Raw genomic sequence first — 18397 nt, forward strand, 5'->3', positions numbered from 1 at the left:
GAAAAGTCAACAGTTATTAACATACAAATCCACATGATTAAAAAAGACAGTAACGGGTAAGGATAGAAGGGCTTCTCTTAGATCCAACCATAAAAATCATACTTTTTGTTGAAAAAATAAAGGTATCAGTCTTTAAGACAGCTTTTTAGCATGAGTTTGTGGTTCTACAGACTTTAAAATTACTCCATTCACAACCTGTCTTCAGGTCGACTGCATCACCCACATGCATCCGGGCAGGACTGAAACCAACCATCAGTTACATCTTGCAGCTAGACAGGATATCTTCCACTAATCTCTTGTAAACCCAGGCATCACCCTTAAGCCGCTGTCTTCTGATGCCCACCGCATCGGGTTTCTGAAGCTGGCACACTTCTAGTTCAAATTGCATTGTCACTTTGCCAAAGTCTGACTGTATTTGACACTTTAGTGTATAGCCCTTCTGTACAAAGTCAACATGCTTCTTTGGAAGAATAGACATTATTTCATTCAAGACTTGGTCAGGATTCATTAATTTGGTTGTAGTAACATTGTAGTGAAGCTTTCTCTTTCTTGGCCCATCTCTGGCAGAGCCCTTCCTCCTGCTCCTGGTAAGCACAATGATGACCTTATCCAGACCCCTTTCAAGGCTTCCAAACACCTTGGCTCCTTTTCTTCTAGCACAGCAATTTCAAGGTATACTATGGAATGGAATGGTCCTAGAAACACAGCTACATACCTACAGCAATCTCTTGCCAACAAAGGCATCATAAATACAAGAAAGGACAGCCTCTTTAGCAAGTGGTGCTGGACCAATTGGATATTCACATGAGGGAAACCCAAATTCACCATAGTCAAGTTATGGCAGGTGCCAATCAATGGATGACTAGATACAGAAATTGTGTTATAGGGCTGACGAGATTGCTCAGCAGGTAAGGCAGTTATGATTCTTGCCTGCCAAACCTAAGGACCAGAGTTCAATTCCCCAGGACCCCTGGAAGCCAGTGCATTTGCTTGGAGTTCATTTGCAGTGGTTGGAGACCCTGGTGCGTCCATTCTCTCTCTCTTTCTCTCTTCCTCTCTCTCAATCTCTCTCTCTCTCTAGCTCCCTGCAGACAAGTAAAATATAGAAAATCCTGGCTTCTCAAAAAAAAAGTAAAGAAAATGTGTTGTAAATAGTAAATGTGTTATAAAAAAATCCAGACTGAGAAATATAAATAACTTACATTTCTTCTTGTATGTGGAATCTAGAAAAGAAAATATGAAAGCAGAAAGAGGTCTACTAGGAAAATAGAAGAGTAATAAGAAAGAGGCAATTAAAAGAGGAAAATTGGACACAGTGGATATGATTATTATATGTGCATATAAAATATAATGGAATTATTTTGTAATTAATATATGCTAATAAAATGTCTTTTTTTTTAATGAAAAAGAGGGCACAGGCACCTCCAGTGTTAGGGCTGTAATGAAAAACATATATGCATATTCCCTAGAGTTTTTCAGATAAGATACACTAAATTTGACCCAAGGACCATGGCCACATAAATGCACTTCCAGGACATATTTTACATATTTTTCACACTGAATTTAGCACAAATTATTCATGTTGACCGTTTTGACTCATTACTTCTTTACAGGCAGTACTCACTAAGTAAAGATAATACTGAATGAATGAAATGAAAAAAATCCCTCATAACTCACATTTTATCTTTGGGTGGAGTAATAAAATTAAACAGCCTGCATGTAACATAAATTATATTGACATTAAAAATGTATGGGAGCCGGGCGTGGTGGCGCATGCCTTTAATCCTAGCACTCGGGAGGCAGAGGTAGGAGGATCGCCATGAGTTCAAGGCCACCCTGAGACTACAGAGTTAATTCCAGGTCAGCCTGGACCAGAGTGAGACCCTACCTCGAAAAACCAAAAAAAAAAAAAAAAAAAAGTATGGGAGCTTTCTAGATATGCAGAACATTGGTCTCACCTTGACCTAGAGTCAAAATCTGCATTTGAATGGATGATGATTTTTAGACAGTATACACTTTGAAAAGCAGTGGTTTAATACCTTTTGTTGATTGGAGAAAGAGAAGGCTGTATAGGTCAGTTCCCAGTGCTGAGGATCCAGATGCCGGCACTAGAACAGAAGGGGGAGCCCTAATCTAGGTGCATATCTTTCAGATGGTGGGTTGCCTGTGCACAGGACTAGCTGGAGGAATGAAGTATTAAAGACAGCAGAAATAGAGAAGAAAAAAGACAAAAGCAACCTACTACTCCTTCTTGGTGAGATTGGAGGGGAAAGAGAATATGGCCAAGCCCTGGATTCTCAGGGACATACTGAGATCAGGGTTGAGCAGTGAGCAGTCCAGCAGACAAGGGAGAAACAGCCAAGACCTTGTGCTGTCCCTGCAGACTGCTCTCAGTCCTTGGTTATTTTTCATATCTCAAAAAAATTTCCCCTATATTTCTGCTATCTCTTTTTTCCTTCTCTGAAAAATAATTAGTTATAATAAAATCTTCTGTCCATTTAATAATTGATGCCATTTTCCATCTTATACATAATAGATATAGCATTATTTTATAGAAAATAATTTTATGCCTGTTTGGAAAATGAGAAATATTTCAAGCCAAGCGTGGAGGCACATGCCTTTAATCCTAGCACTTGGGAGGCAGAGATAGGAGGATCACCATGAGTTCGAGGCCACCCAGAGATTACATAGTGAGTTCCAGGTCAGCCTGAGCTACAGTGAGACCCTCCCTCAAAAAAACAAAGGGCTGGAGAGATGGCTTAGCGGTTAAGCACTTGCCTGTGAAGCCTAAGGACCCCGGTTCGAGGCTCAGTTCCCCAGGTCCCACGTTAGCCAGATGCACAAGGGGGTGCACGCGTCTGGAGTTCGTTTGCAGTGGCTGGAAGCCCTGGCGTGCCCATTCTCTCTCTCTCTCTCTACCTGTCTTTCTCTCTGTGTCTGTCGCTCTCAAATAAATAAATAAAAAATTTTTAAAAAAAAGAAAAGAAAATGAGAAATATTTCATACTCTTCTTCCCATTGCCTTTAAGGGTTGTTTTTATTTTTTCTTTTTACATGTGTGTATGGGTTGTACATTCATATATGTATGCATGTTCATATGTATGTGAATGTATGCACATGTGTGGGTATTGGTGCACATGTGTGCATGCACATATTAGGCCAGAGGTTCATGTCAGGCAACTTCCTCAATTGCTATTACCTTATTTTTGGGAATAGAGTCACTGACTTAACCCAGCACTCATGAATTTAGCTGGACTGGCTGGCCAGTGACCCTCCTCGCCCCACCTCCCCAGCACTTGGTTTGTAGGAGCACGTCACTGTTCCGGCTTTTCAGGTGAGTGGTAGAGATCTGAGTTCAGGATATCATGCTTTCCCCATGAGCACTTTACAACTGAGCCATCTCTTCAGCCCCATCTGGATTGTTTTTAAAGTGGTTCTTATTTCCCATTCATTTTGGTGTGTGTGTGTGTGCGCGCGCGCGCCTGCCCAAAGCAACTTAATAAGTTATTGTCACAATGAATGAGTCAAAGAACGTGAGAGAAAATAATGCCATTAAGCAAATCAATCTCTTTATTTTAGAGACAAAACCCAACCCTGAAGAGTTTAATTGGTGTGATCAGAGTCCTGTAGACAATGAGTACGGCTCATCTCCTGCTTGGGACACACTACAGACACACACAGAGTGGATGATTGAGCCCATGACCTCAGTCTCAGCCTTCAACTCAAGACAAACTTTATTTAAATTATCCTCAGAAAAGTAGCTACCTTTACTGATGTTTAAACCCGTTTCCTCAGAAGGGGGATTCGCATGTTCCTGAGACTCATAAAAGAAGGCTTTGGAAATGGCAAATCACCAGGCAAACAATAGGGCTTGCTTCTGCGCCTGCCTCCCAGCTCTTGACCCTAGGAAGGTCTTCACAGGATTCTAAGGCAGTGTCTCTGTGTCTCATCAGAAACGTTGTGTTGCTCAATTTGGAATCTTTCATCACCAGGTCCTCAAGAAGTAGCTTTGAGATCCACTTGGTTTCCTAGCATGCTCAGTCGTGCCCCCGTTTCATCTCGCCCACCTTGTTCCCCATCTCCTCACTTTGGCTCATTTCATCATTATATAGGAGGTGATTCAACAACACAAATGGCTTCCCAGGCCCGGTGAAAACCATCTGTCCAGTTCAAGACTTTGCTACGGAATGTGCCATCTGGACCCTTGGAAAACTCTTAAATTCTGTTTAAATTATTAGGTTTTATAATTTGTCTCAGCTCTAATCTGATTTATTCATAAGCATTGCATGAACTAAAGTGGCCCATGAGCTTTCTAACCCAACCACACAGTGCTTGCTTTTCTAAATGGGATTGTTGAAAACAACACAAAAGGAGAGGATTCAAGGTTTTCTCCTCACTCCTCTACAGCTATCACGATGTCTTTGCTCGCGGCTCTGTACCAGCAGCCCCAGGCCAAGACGAGCAGGTCCTTCCAAGGCCAAACTGCAGACACAGACAGCAGACAAAGGTGGGCTGTAGAGTTTTCAGTTACTGAGACTGAATAACCTATTTTCTCAAAAGCAAATAAAGCCAGAACCAGTTCCTAGACTTTATATAACATTGAAATCAGCCCTTGAAAATTGCACTGCTAGTTTTCTTCCCTTTTATTTCTACATATCATAAACTCTAGGAACACAACCAATAAATGTTTCCTTTCTTTTGCATGAAAGGATAAATTGTTCATTTAGAGTCATATTTATCAGGAGATAGCATTGTGACTTTTAATCACTTGACCAAGCGAGGTTTTATTTTTTTTAATTTATTTATTTTTTCATTTTCTAAGTAGGGTCTCACTCTAGCCCAGGCTGACCTGGAACTCACTATGTAGTCTCAGGGTGACCTCGAACTCACGGCGGTCCTCCTACCTCTGCCTTCCAAGTGCTGAGATTAAAGGCATGCGCCACCATGCCCAGCTGAGTTCTTTTATTTTTCTTTCAATGTTTTAGTTTTGTCTCCAGTAAAGTCAGCTTGCTGAGAAGGCAGTGAGAACCTGTCCTCATCTGGCTGTCCCCAGGCCTCATTGCTGAAAGCAAAGCAAGTTCCAAAAGGGGGGTACAAAGACTCAGAAGTGGATGTAATTCCCAAGACATGGTCAGAAATAGTCACTGGGAATCTTGTACGGAACAGTTTATAAGACTAAAGTTCAGGGAAATGGCTGGACTGAGGATTTGTTCCAGAACCAAGGAGACAGAAGATAGATAAGAATAGATAAGAATGAACAGATATCACAGCTGGACTCTCAGCCTAGGTGAAGCCCAGCCCAGGTGTGTTCAGGGTCAACCCGGGTGAAACTGGACAAGATCGCTCACTGCTAGTGTTCTTTGTGAAGCTGCATGGACTCGGAGATCATGTCCTCAGTACCCATATGGACCCAAGGAGGTCGTCCTCAACTGTTGACAGAAAAGAGAGGCTGAATGTCAGTCCTCAGTTATCCCCTCATCCAGTAAACAACTTTCACAGACACACATGGTAACAAGAAACTCTTCCCTGATTGTTGGCAAAAATACTAATTGTATAGTATTGTTACAAGTTTAATTTTTGAATATGCTGATTTACTGCTGGGAATACTTTTTCTTAAAAGCCCAAGAGATTGACATAAAAAAATAATAATAAGTCCTCCAGGAAAGTTGAAATGAAGGGCTTTGTTCTGTTTGGTGAGTCACTTTCTTTTTTTTTTTTTTTAAATTTTTTTTGTTGTTTTTTTTCTTAATTTTTTATTTATTTGAGAGTGACAGCGACAGAGAATGGGCGCGCCAGGGCTTCCAGCCACTGCAAACGAACTCCAAACACGTGCGCCCCCTTGTGCATCTGGCTAACGTGGGTCCTGGGGAACCGAGCCTCGAACCAGGTTCCTTAGGCTTCATAGGCAAGTGCTTAACCGCTAAGCCATCTCTCCAGCCCTGATGAGTCACTTTCATGCAGTTCTCTGCAGTTGACTCACCATCCCTTGGAAGAAAACCCGTGCTGGGAATCAGCTTGGTAAGACCAGGCAACTGAAGTGATCTCTGAGCTGCAGGCGAGCTAGTTGGGCAGCCACCTGGTTGCCAGGGCCATTCCATTCTCCAACACACCCAGAGGAGCACCAAGACTCAAGAGCTGTGTGTCAGGAGGGAACCAAAGGGAAAGCTGTCCTGAACAGAAAGAGATGCCTTCTAAGAAACAGAGCTAGGGGAGAGATTTTCACACTGTGGTCCAGGGTGCCTTTGTGATCTAGTTCTGACTTCTCCTGAATCCATTCACCCAACAGGTATTTGTGGAGACATGATTGAGAGAACAGTATATGTTATACCCAGACTGTGGAGTCCCCAAAGACCACAAAGAGAGTCAGACACGTATGCAACAGCAAAGATCTTTATTTCCAGCTTAAGCTCGGGCTCCAGATTTTACCAACGCAGTGGGTCGGTCCCAGATGGTGCCTAGGAGGAGCTTTTATTAGGTTCAAAGAAAGAAAAGGGGAATCTTCAATGTAGCAGTTACATGATTGGTTGACATTTAGCAAGAGCATATATGTTGCAAGCTGATTGGTTACATAGTAGCTGAGAAATGTTAAGCAATCTTATCTATAGTCACAAGAGCCACAGGAACGTATAACATTTACTTGTTCCTTTTTGATTGGCCCTTTACAGGGATTATTTTGGGTACTGAGCAGTTTGTGGTTGTTTTTCCCAGTAACTGCGAAGTGCTGTGTCAGTACTTTGGGCCCTGCAGGGCAACAGAAACTTAGGCCTATTAATATAATTAAAGTCTGTCATGATGTTACTTTGGTTTGGGCTCTTCAGTAAGCAAAAGCAGACGTGTGCCCCTTGACTCATACAGATGTGGCCAGAGCTGACAATCAGTTATGCAATATAAGTGTTACTACATAACCGTAATCATGCTTCAAAGGAGAGATATTTGGTGCTATGAAAGAGGGGCATTTGAGTGAGAATCTAGGCCCATATCTGGAAGTTGAAAGAAAATCTGGTGAAAAGAATGGAGTGCTGATTCTAAGCAAGAGGGAAGGCAGGGGAGCACCCCTCAGTATTGCCCGGTGTTAGTTCCAGCACTTCACGCCCGGATGCTTGAGTTCTTCTGAAGTGGTCCTTGCTGTGGAGTCCCTGCCCTCATGGCACTCCGACTTATCCTTTTCAGCTCAGTTTAGGCAGAGAATCTTCCATGTAATTCTCTTGAGCCACATAGAGATGCACCCCAATGATTTCCGATCACCTCTGGAGCCTACCCATCTGTAACTTAGCATCTTCCACGTTAGATGCTGAGCTCCTCCTACAGGACTCCTGTGCTTCATCATATGCAACCTAGCCTCTTCCCTGTTAGGGTGTGAGCCCCTATGGACAGGGATGAACCTGTTCCTTGAGATACCCAGCACTTCCCTCAATGCATGAGCCAATTACCAAAAAATGGTTTTGTTTGTTTGTTTGTTTGTTTGTGAGCTACAGACAGAGAGGGAGAGAGAGAGAGAGAATGGGTGCATCAGGGCTTCCAGCCACTGCAAACGAACTCCAGACGTGTGCGCCCCCTTGTGCATCTGGCTAACGTGGGTCCTTGAGGAATCAAGCCTCGAACCGTGGTCCTTAGGCTTCACAGGCAAGCGCTTAACCGCTAAGCCATCTCTCCAGCCCACCAATAAATATTTTTGAGAAAGGGTTATGTATACCATGATGGTAGTAGTAACAGTGATAGTAATATTTATGTGTCACTTACTATATGCTAGGTACTTGTGATAGTTAGGTTTTGTGTCAACTTAATCTGTTTAGGAATTCACAGACATTCCTAGTAAGTGGGCCTCTGAGATTGCTTCCAGGAAAGATTAACTAAAGGAGTCCTTCACCCAGGGCAAGCCCTTTCCCCAGAGTAGGCGGGTCCCTCTCCGAGGGGGGCTTTATCCAAGGAAGCTCTGGGAAGGAAAGTATCCCCTCCTCCCACCTGGCTGCGGTACTGCTTTCTGCTTTCCAGCATGGACTAAAGAGCAACGTGGACCGAAGAGCAACGTGGACTGAAGTGCAGAGGCTCTCCAGGACGCCTCCAGGACTTCAGCTCCAGATTGGGACTACTGAGGCATCCAGACTCGGGCCTGAGCAGCTACCCAGTTCCTTGATTCTTGGGCTTGCAACTGCTATTGTTGCCCTGCTGTAAGCTAATCCAATAAATCCCCTTTTAATACAATTCATTCTATTGGCTCCTGACTAGTACAGGAGTATTGTAAGCACTAACTTCTATCAAACATCCCATAAGGTGGATATTCTTATTTCTCCATCTGATAAAAACTATTAAGCCTTGTTCCTGATCTGTGAAATGCAGAGGGTAATAATACTCCATGAAATTAAGATTGCAACAAGTAAGCTTTATGGTTTTATTATGAAATGTCACCCACAGTTCATGTGCTAAAGAACATGATGTAGTGAAAAACAATGTAATTGTTGTTATCTTAGTTCTATAATACTTTTATCAACATTAAAACTGTTTTTAGATTTTAAATATTATATTATATTTCATTTTTATTTATTTATTTGAGAGAGAAAGAGGGAGAGAGAGACAATGGTCACACCAGGGCCTCCAGTCACTGCAAATGAACTCCAGATGCATGTGCCCCCTTGTCCATCTGGCTAACATGGGTCCTGGGGAATTGAACCTGGGTCCTTTGGCTTTGCAGGCAAACTCCTTAACTGCCAAGCCATCCCTCCAGTCCTGGTTTTAGATTTTATTAGCCAATTTTGTCACCCATAAGTTAAGCACAATAAAACCCACCATCGTCTTTTCCTTCCCTACTGGCTAATTTATCATGGTTTTTCTGAGATTCTATATGTTTATTTGAAAAACAGTAATTAAAAAAATTATGCCTGTCTTAGGGAATTGACATTTAAATGACTTTGCTTGTAAACTCCAGAGCATTCTGTAATTATCAAGTACCGCGAGTTAGAGTTAGTCATGTGATGGTTCTGGGGTTATCTGTGAACTGAAGCAGGTCCTTGACCTCAGGGGAATATTGCTAGGAGAGAAAGCATTCTTTTTCATGGTCCAGGGAGAAAAGACAATGAGGCCAGGGGAAAGGCCTTGTGGCCTGTACAGCATCCAAATTTCTGGCTCTTGGCCCTCCCTGGGGGATATGTGATACCCTCACCCCAGCCATCAGCTAAGAGTTTGCCCAGACTGCCAGGCCCAGGGCTTTAGGGACAGGCGTGTGGGATGCTTTCCAAATCTTCAAATTAAACAGGCAAAGGAATCAGTCTTGCAATGTATAACCATGTCCTCAGTGCAGAAGGGAGGTGACGCTAAGCAAGGAGACACCGCGGGTCTTTGTGCTGCACTGGATTGACTTGAAGGCACCAATTTTCAGCAAGCCGGGGGCCCGGTTGCATTCAAGCTGCCTTTCTGTTACTTCTGTGTGTCTCCTGGGAAGATATAAAGTGAGTAGGGGCGGAAACGGTTTCTTGGCCAACTATGATTCAGGAAGAAGCCCAGTCTCAGAGCAGGCAAGTGCTGATACCCTTAGAGGGAAAAAACGTGCATAGGCAGGTCCCACTGGATCCACCTCAGGGTTTCAAAGAAGGCACCTCCTCCATCTTCCGAGCCCAGGAAGAAACCTCTGTTTCTACACTGGGCGCCTGGTGCAATGTGCCCATCTGACTCCCAGTGAGCTAACTGGAGTCTTCTCTCTAACAAACAGGCATGGGCAAAGAGGGACCTGTCTGCATACTGAAGTTTGTGGCATTACTGCTTACGCTAAGCCCAGAACTCCTATTCCTGGGAGCCGAAGTCCAGCTTCAAGATAATGGGTATGACGGCTTACTTGTTGCAATTAATCCTCGGGTACCTGAGAATCAAGACCTTATCCCAAGCATTAAGGTGAGTGGCGAGTGAGCGAGAAGCTGATAGAATTGTCCATCAGATCAGACCTATAACTCCTTTTTTGAAAAGCTAACCCAACTTGGTTTGAGTTTTAGCAGTAAAGAGAGCAGTATTTCTCACAAATAGACCCTCCTCCCACCCCTACCCCCCCCCATCCCTGTTAATTCATCTAACAGCGCATAGTCTCTGCTTACTGAAGGAACCCATTTTGTATGTCCTTGTTGGTTAGTGTTAATATTAAGGTTTGGTTGTTGCTATTATACATGACTGTTTAGAGGAGAATAGTTTAGAAAAATAACAGCTCATAATGGTGAAAGATGACTGGCTGTTTGATAAAGAGACCTGATCATGCTTAAAATCATCTTGCTGGGTCCCATGCTGATGGTGAGAATCCACACACAGAATGGACAAGAGTGTGTGTGGAGAACCAGAGAGCAAACTCTTCTCTTTGCCTAATGTCCTGGAAAGTATTTGAGCATTTTCATTTCGTTGTGACAAGGGAGGATCAGCTACTTTGTGGTGTTGCTTAAGTGAAAATAGTCTCCTCAAAGGTGTGGTCTTGAACCCGCCCGCAGGTGTGGCATAAGGATTTGTTCTGCAAAAGCTTTAAACCCTTTTATAAAAAGTAGAAAAATCACAAGGGCAAGTCCAGACACACAACTAGCGATTCAAACATTTCTTTCAGATTCCCATTTTATGCTTGTTGTTTTATGAAATGCTTAACTTTTCATGGGTTCCTTCAAAAATATTTGTGTTTTTTTAAATTTTTAATACATTTTTATTATTGACTTTACAATATGAACATATTGCATATTGTTTTTAGCACAATCAGGAAGATAAAGCAAGGGGATGTATAAGAGAGGAATGAGTTTTTCTTGTGTTTGGTTGTAGGAAATGATAACTGAAGCTTCTTTTTACTTATTCAATGCTACCAAGAGAAGAGTGTTTTTCAGAAATATACAGATTTTAATACCTGCCACCTGGAAAGCTCAGAATTATAGCAAAGCAAAACAAGAGTCATATGAAAAGGTAAGGATTCAAGATTTTGTCAGATGATATTAACTGAATTTGAGGGAGAGAAACTTTCAAAACATACTTTGTCATTGACATTAAAATACAGATAATACTATAGGGCAGAGCATTATTGACAAAGAACATGGACTTTACCCCGTCTGTTTAAAGTTATTATGTGTCCAAATATTTAAATAAAATATGTGGACATAAAATAAATGAGTATAATTATGCACTTAAAAATTAATTAAAGTGTGGCTTAGTGGTTAAGGCACTTGCCTGTGAAGCCTAAGGACCCACTTTTGATCTCTCTTCAGGTCCCATGTAAGGCAGTTCACAAAGGTGATGCAAACGCCAGGTCACACATGCCCACTAAGTGGCACAAGCATCTGGAGTTCAATTCCAGTGACTGAGGCCTTAGCACACCAATTCACTCTTGCTCTAAAAAAAAATAATAATGGGACTGCCAGCCATCTGACCTCCTAACTGTGCCGTGCAGCCCAGCGAAAGAAAGATAGATGCAGATCCTAAGGAGAGAACCAACCCATCATACCTCAAAAGGGCCCCAGCTGAAACTAAGAATAATTGGTGAAACAAGCAAGGGTGCTGTTCTCTTGGTGAACCAGATACCAGCACCAGGGTGAAGGAGATTGATACAGAAAACAATCAACTCCTACCGTATCAGATATCCAGAGACCCAGAGGCCCCCAACACCTCATCACTGAAGCAGACCAAAAATGAACCCAACATGGCTCAGGGAAATTTTGTGGAAGAGGGGGTGGAAAGAATGTCAGAGCCAATTGTTGGGTCATGATATGCAGAGACATTTCTCCTAGCCATAACTGTGGGCTAACTCCACAATGCATGACTCATATACCTCAACAAGGAGGGGCCAGGGGGAGGGGGTAGGTCATAGAGAAGCCTAACAATGGTACCAACTTGACTGTGTTCACTAAGTACAAAACTAATTAGTAAAAAAATTAATTAAATTAATAATAATAATTAAAAATAAAAATTTTAAAAATCAATAAGCAGAGCTTGATGTGGTAACATACACCTTTAATCCTAGCCCTTGGATGGTTGAAAAGAAAATAAAAAGCAAAATAAGCTGGGTATGGTGGAGCACACCTTTAATCTCAGCACTTGAGAGGCAGAGGTAGGAGGATCACCGTGAGTTCAAGGCCACCCTGAGACTCCATAGTGAATTCCAGGTTAGCCTGGGCTAGAGTGAAACCCTACCTCCAAAAAAAAAAAAAAAAAAAAAGCAAAAAAAAAATTGAAAGTAAAATGGGGTTGGCAATGTAGCTCTGCGTTCGAACACCAGCACTATATACAGCAAATGTGGTGGGGTATACCTTAACCCCAGCACTTGGCGGGTGGAGGAAGAAGCAGAAGGATATGAAGTTCAGTGTCGTTCTAGGAAACACTGCAAGTTCAAGCCCAGCCTGGGCTTAATGAGATCCTTTCTCAAAAGTAAAACAGGCAGTAAGCACAAACGTCATTGTCTGAGTCACTACATGGAGGATCTCTAGTCCATCCCACACAGGCTTCTCACTTGAGCTTTTAGGTGAGGAGTGAGAATCAGCTTCCTCTGGCTGTGCCTGAGCAGCGAAGTGACCGATTCCAACCATGATTATCTTCAGTGTGATTATCATCCTGCAGTCCACACGCATGTCTAGACAGAAACCCAGAGCCACTCATGTGTACAAAAACGTGCTGTCTTCTCAGGCTATAGTGCAAATTAGCAAAATTTGACTTTAGTTCAAATCCAAGACGCTGACTTAGAGGAAGAGATAGGGAGGGAGGAGGCCAGAAGGTTGTGGGTAGGAAGGAGGTGGCCTCCTTTTTTCTTTTCCTGCTCAAAAGTAATTTAACCTTGAAGGACTCTCATAAACTGCAGACCATGGCTGAATCTATGCTGGTTTGAATAGGTGCTAAATAAGTCTGGCAAGTGACTGCTGCTGTAAGTTACTCTGAACAAGAGCTCATCGTGTTTATGGGAATGGCCGGAGGGAGAAGCATTGAAAATAACTTACTCTGAGCTTCAACCATGCAGTGGGCTTGATATGTGTTATCACTCAGCTCCTCAGCATGGCAAAGTCATGTGGAACGGCTTTATTGCCTCCTTATTTGTGTCATTTGGTATAAAACTTTCTAAACATGTTAAGATTTTTTTTATTTTAGAAAGAGAGAGAGAGATAATTGGCTCAGCAAAGCCTCAGCCACTGCAGAGGAACTCCAGATGCTTGCGCCACCTAGTGGGCATGTACAACCATGCACTTGCCTCAGCTTTATGCGTCTGGCTTACATGGGACTTGGAGAGTTGAACATGGGTTCTTAGGCTTCGCAGGCAAGCGCCTTAACCACTAAGCCATTGCTCCAGCTTTTAAGATTGTTTTAATCCTTAGCTCTCCCTTTGAAGATACTCTCATAATCTCAAGAAGAAGTTCAGACACTCAAGGCTGGAGGAATGGCTTAGAGGTTAAGGCACTTGCCTGTGAAGCCTAAGGACCCAGGTTCAATTCTTCAGGTCCCAAGTAAGTCATGTGCCCATGGTGGCTACTGCATCTGGAGTTTGTTGGCAGTGACTAGAGGCCCTGGTGTGCTCATTCTCAATCTCCCTCTCACTGTCTCTAATAAATAAATTAATTAAATTAAATAAATCTTAAAAAAAGAAGTTCAGACACTCATAAGAGCACCTGTTTTTTCATTAGATGAACACATTTGAAAATGCTTGACATGAAGATAAGATAGATCGGGAACTATAATAAATTGGAGAAAGAATTAGTGTTTATTATGCTGTGGTTAAATGCCCTCAATTAAGATATTTACATACATTATTTAATTCTCCAAGATAGTGGCTGTCACCACAAATTAGGAAATTGAAATTCACTTAAGGTAAGGACTGCTCCAAGCAAACAACTAATAAATTACAAATCCACAACTTGGATATTGATTCAGCTTCAAAACTCATGCTATCTGCACTAGACTGGTAGGCAGTTTCTTCTTCTCTGTAAAGATTACACGAGTGACTTCGGCCTCCACTAGAATTCAGAAGTATCAGAAACACCTGACACAGAGGCAGGCTAACAAAGGCAGCAAGACTGGGGGTAGTGGCAGGGAGAAATGCAAGTAAAAGCTTGTGAAAAACAGTGACCATAAACCTGGATGCTATTTCCCGTAACCTCGTGTTCATTAAGCAAATTGAGTATCACACGGGCAGAGGCCTTGCTGGGCACTAGAGAGGTGAGCACCATCCAATGGCACAGCCTCCTGGGCCTTTTGGTTGCAGGCACTGCCTTGCAATGTTCTTGGCTTTCTAAAACTAAATGGGAATCATTATAGATGTAGCATATTCATTGGAAAGAAATCTAAAAATGTAGAAATATGTAAAGTAGAAATAAAATCATCTCTCCTCAGAGACACACATAACACATACACACACACAGACACACACAAACACCACAGTGCATATGGTAATAATGTACATAAATTTGACCATAATAGATCTGATTATTCCCAAGTCATCCCTCTTTATTTTTTTTTTTTTTTAGGCTAGGGTTTCACTGTGTAGCTTAAGCTGACCTGGAACATTCTATGTAGCTCAGGCTGCCTCTACAGTTTCCTCCTGCATGCTGGGATTATGGGAGGGTACCACCACAGCAGAATCTTCTTCTCTCTTTAATTTAATTTAATTTAATTTAATTTAATTTAATTTAATTTAATTTATTTCTAAGGTCAGGTCTCAGACAACATGCATCCTTTTCTAAAATCAAAAAAGAGAGAGAAACTATGTTATATGTAAGTTTGTTATATCTTGATGGTTATATCAATAAATATTTGATTTAGCTTTGGATTTATGATGCTGTGTTTCACCAATAATATCTGGATTGGCCAGACATATCTTTAATCCTAGCTCTCAGTAGACTGATGTAGGAGAATCATCATGTGTTAGAAGCCAACCTGGGGCTATGGAGTGAGTTTCACCCTATAGAGTAAGACCCTGCTTCAAAATAACAATAGAAGTGGTCAGGACACAAGATAAAACAAAATTTCCTTAGAATTGTTGTTTCCCAAGTGACTTGTTTATGAAAGTTAAAGAACAAAGCTGAAAAGAAATGTCTGTTGATGTAACAACCCACAGAAAGTAGACTAAAAAAGGCTGTATCTTTTCACAGTACTCTTAAAGGCTGTGTAAATACTCTTAAAAATCCGTTAAATATTTTCTTGCATTGTCTATTGTCAAGCAGTAGGCCAATGGTACAATAGATGATGTGTCTGATTACGCATTAGTGTTTTACAATATAATTTTACAGTGTAGTCTTTGAGAATATTGTGATCTGGACACTGGAAAGGTCAAAACAAGGATGTGAAGTTTCATGGAAATTTGTGGGTATATTCATAGATCCTTTTGAAAGCACCAAAGAATTTAGTTCATATTTAGCTATGAATATTTTCACCACTCAATACACAAGGCATTTTTTTCTTTGATACATTTTTAACCTGAGGCATAATTACATACAGTAAAATACAAAAATCTTAGATGTGCAGTTCAAATGGCTTTAAGTAATGTATATAAACATGTTACCAACCTCACAGTCAAGATACAGAGTACTACAATGCATTTGTTTTAATTTAGGCAAATGTCATTGTGACTGAGTGGAATGGGGTACATGGAGATGACCCATACACCCTACAACATAGAGAGTGTGGAAAAGAGGGAAAATACATTCATTTCACCCCTAACTTCCTACTGAGTGATGACTTAACAGCTGGATATGGATCACGAGGTAAGCTCAGCTAATCAAAAACTAGCCACTGGTCACTACGATATTTTGCTGTTGGTGTGGAAGGACTCAAAAAACGACCCCCAAATCCTGCCAAGGACTTCCCATTTGAGTGGAAGCCTGGCTATGTCCACAGACAAGGTGAGGGACAGTGAGCCAAGAAGGGCTATGTACCTGATTAGTGACCCAGGTAGGAATTGAATAATTTGTTGAAGGAATTTTGAGCACAAAGGAGATGGGAGTCAGGTTTGATACCACTTTGGTGTGGATGTGTGTACAAGCTTGCGTTCGGAGGTTAGCGGGCGACCTTGGACTTCTGTCCTCATCCTCCTCCTTGCTTGAAGTAGGCTCTGGTTGTTGACCGGTACATTTCCCAGGCCAGCTGGCCAGCAAGCTTCTGGGAGAGTCTCTTGTTTTCTCTAAACCCATCCTGACATCAACGGGAATAGTGGGAGGTCTATGAGTAAAGCTGAGGCCGCAGAGAACAGCAAGGGGTGCTTGAGGGGTACAGAGCAGAACACCTGACGATGGGGCAGAGACCAAGCAAGACAGGAGATGCTGCGATGGACACAGCAGCCAAGAAACGTCACGAGCAGCCAGAAACAATTCCCTGGTCAAGTTACCGATAAAGGTTCAAAGCACAGCAGACTTCTCAGGTGAATTTATACGCAAGGATGATCTGGCTCACTCAAGTCAAAGAGAGGAACTAGATATTGGAGGATAACTGGAAGAAGCCAAAGGACAAGGCCAGGAGTCTTGAGTATGGCTGGAGACAGTGACATGGAAGGACAGGAGACAGGAGTAAGAGCAATGAGGGTGAGGGGTTCCTTGAGTGGTAAACACTTTCTGTGTGATCCTATCCAGCTGCAAGTGCTGAGAAGAACTGCTGAGTTTAAAGAGAGAGAAATAGGGGCTGGGGAGATAGATGGCTGAGCAGCTCAAGCATTTGCTTACAAAGCCTGATGGCCTGGGTTCCATTCCCCAATACCCACATAAAGCCAGATGCACAAAGTGGCACATGCATCTGGAGTTTGTCTGCAGTGGCATCAGGCCCTGGCATGCCCATTCTCTCTCTCTCTCTCTCTCCCCAAATAAGTAAATATTGAAAGAGAGAGAAAGAGAAGTCTGAAGTACTAGAGAGTGAAAGGCAAGAGGTATGGGGGGAGGCCTTCAGGACAAGGAAAGGCCAGCGCAAAGGGAAGCCCCTGGTGTGCAGCGAGCAAGTGGTTGGCAAGGGGCCGTGGCCTGTCCTGCAGACAGCACGAGCATGGGTCCAGGGTGAGCTCCTGCAGCTCAGGAGGAAGGTCACGGCCACAGACCTGCGGACCCACGGTCAGCGCGCAAGACCTGAGGGACTCAGTAGGGGGAAAGCTCAGCCGATCTCAGGCTAACGCCCCCGTCTGCACTGTTATTTTTACAGCAGGGTTTTCCCAATAATGCTTTTACTTGTTACCCTATTTGAATATTGAGTAGATTTTGTTAGCCTTGGATAGCCAGCAGGAAGCAGGGCAAGGAACTACAGACTATATTTTATCAAGCTTTGTAAAAGTTTGGATTTGTTCTTCCTTCAGATAACCGCGAGGTATGCTCATTTCTGGTCTGTCCGGGCAGATGACTTCGTCAGTGCTTCTAAATTCCAGGCGTCAGCACAAGGGAACCCTCATGCTCAGCTGAGGCTCCTTTCCTCCCTTCCTTTGTCCCAAGATCCAAATGTTACGCAATGTGCCACAGCCTGAGTCATCTCAGCAGATACTTCCCGTTGTTCCCAGAACTTAAAATAATTCAGAAACAAAAATGTGTTCTTTGATGGGTGGGACCATCTGAAAAGCTGTTATGAGATCTGAGTTCTGAGCTGAACTTTGAAGAAAAGATTTAGAGAGAGTGAGATAACACTGTCAAGGATTTGGTGCCAGGGTAAGCGTTTCCAAGAGCTGGATTCAAAATAAACATTAAGGACTGGAGAGGTGGTTTAGTGATTAAGGCGCTTGCCTGCAAAGCCAAAGGACCCAGGTTCGAATCCCCAGAACCCACGTAAGCCAGCTGCACAAGGGGGCGCATGCGTCTGAAGTTCATTTGCAGTGGCTGGAGAGCCTGGCACTCCCATTCTCTCCCTCTCTCCTTCTCACTTCTCTCTGCCTCTTTCTTCTGTCAAATAAATAAATAAATAATATATACATGAAACAAGCATTAACATGGAGAATGAGGGATAAAGTAAAGAGAAGGAACAGCCTAGTGGGGGAGAGGGCCCCGCGATTACCTTTGCGATTCCTCCCTTCTTTCCTGAGTCCTAGCTTTGAGGCGGTTCTGCAGCTGGCAGAATTACCCACAAGAAAAAAGCAGGCATGCACACTTAGGCAGCACAGCCTGGAGACTGAGAAAGGTTTGTTTGCTTGCCCAGATACACTTCTTCCCTTTTCCCTAAATCCCAAACCTACAGACGGCCTGAAATTAAGTAGAAACTTGTTTTCAGCTTCATTGAGAAAGTGAGAGAATGGGGGACTAGGTCCTTGCTAGTTTCCAATTGTTTTACAAAGAGTAAATTGATGTTTTGCATCTACAAGACCAAACTTTTTTGCACCACCTTTTCTTTCTTTAAAAAAAAATGTGTTAGTTGGGCTGGAGAGATGGCTTAGCGGTTAAGCGCTTGCCTGTGAAGCCTAAGGACCCTGGTTCGAGGCTCGGTTTCCCAGGTCCCACGTTAGCCAGATGCACAAG

At 42.7% G+C, this 18397-nt stretch overlaps 1 protein-coding gene across 1 annotated transcript in view; it reads left to right on the forward strand.

Annotated features, from left to right (window-relative positions):
* Clca2 (chloride channel accessory 2) overlaps positions 1-18397 on the forward strand; it is a 54458-nt gene that overhangs the window by 8221 nt on the left and 27840 nt on the right. Inside the window, exons 3-5 of the mRNA XM_045138683.1 lie at positions 9703-9881; positions 10776-10913; positions 15535-15685. Coding sequence (XP_044994618.1) covers positions 9703-9881; positions 10776-10913; positions 15535-15685 — 468 coding nt within the window. The remainder of the gene's footprint in view (positions 1-9702; positions 9882-10775; positions 10914-15534; positions 15686-18397) is intronic.

The sequence above is a fragment of the Jaculus jaculus genome, chromosome 19 (genome assembly GCF_020740685.1).
Source record: "Jaculus jaculus isolate mJacJac1 chromosome 19, mJacJac1.mat.Y.cur, whole genome shotgun sequence".
Taxonomy (NCBI): domain Eukaryota; kingdom Metazoa; phylum Chordata; class Mammalia; order Rodentia; family Dipodidae; genus Jaculus; species Jaculus jaculus.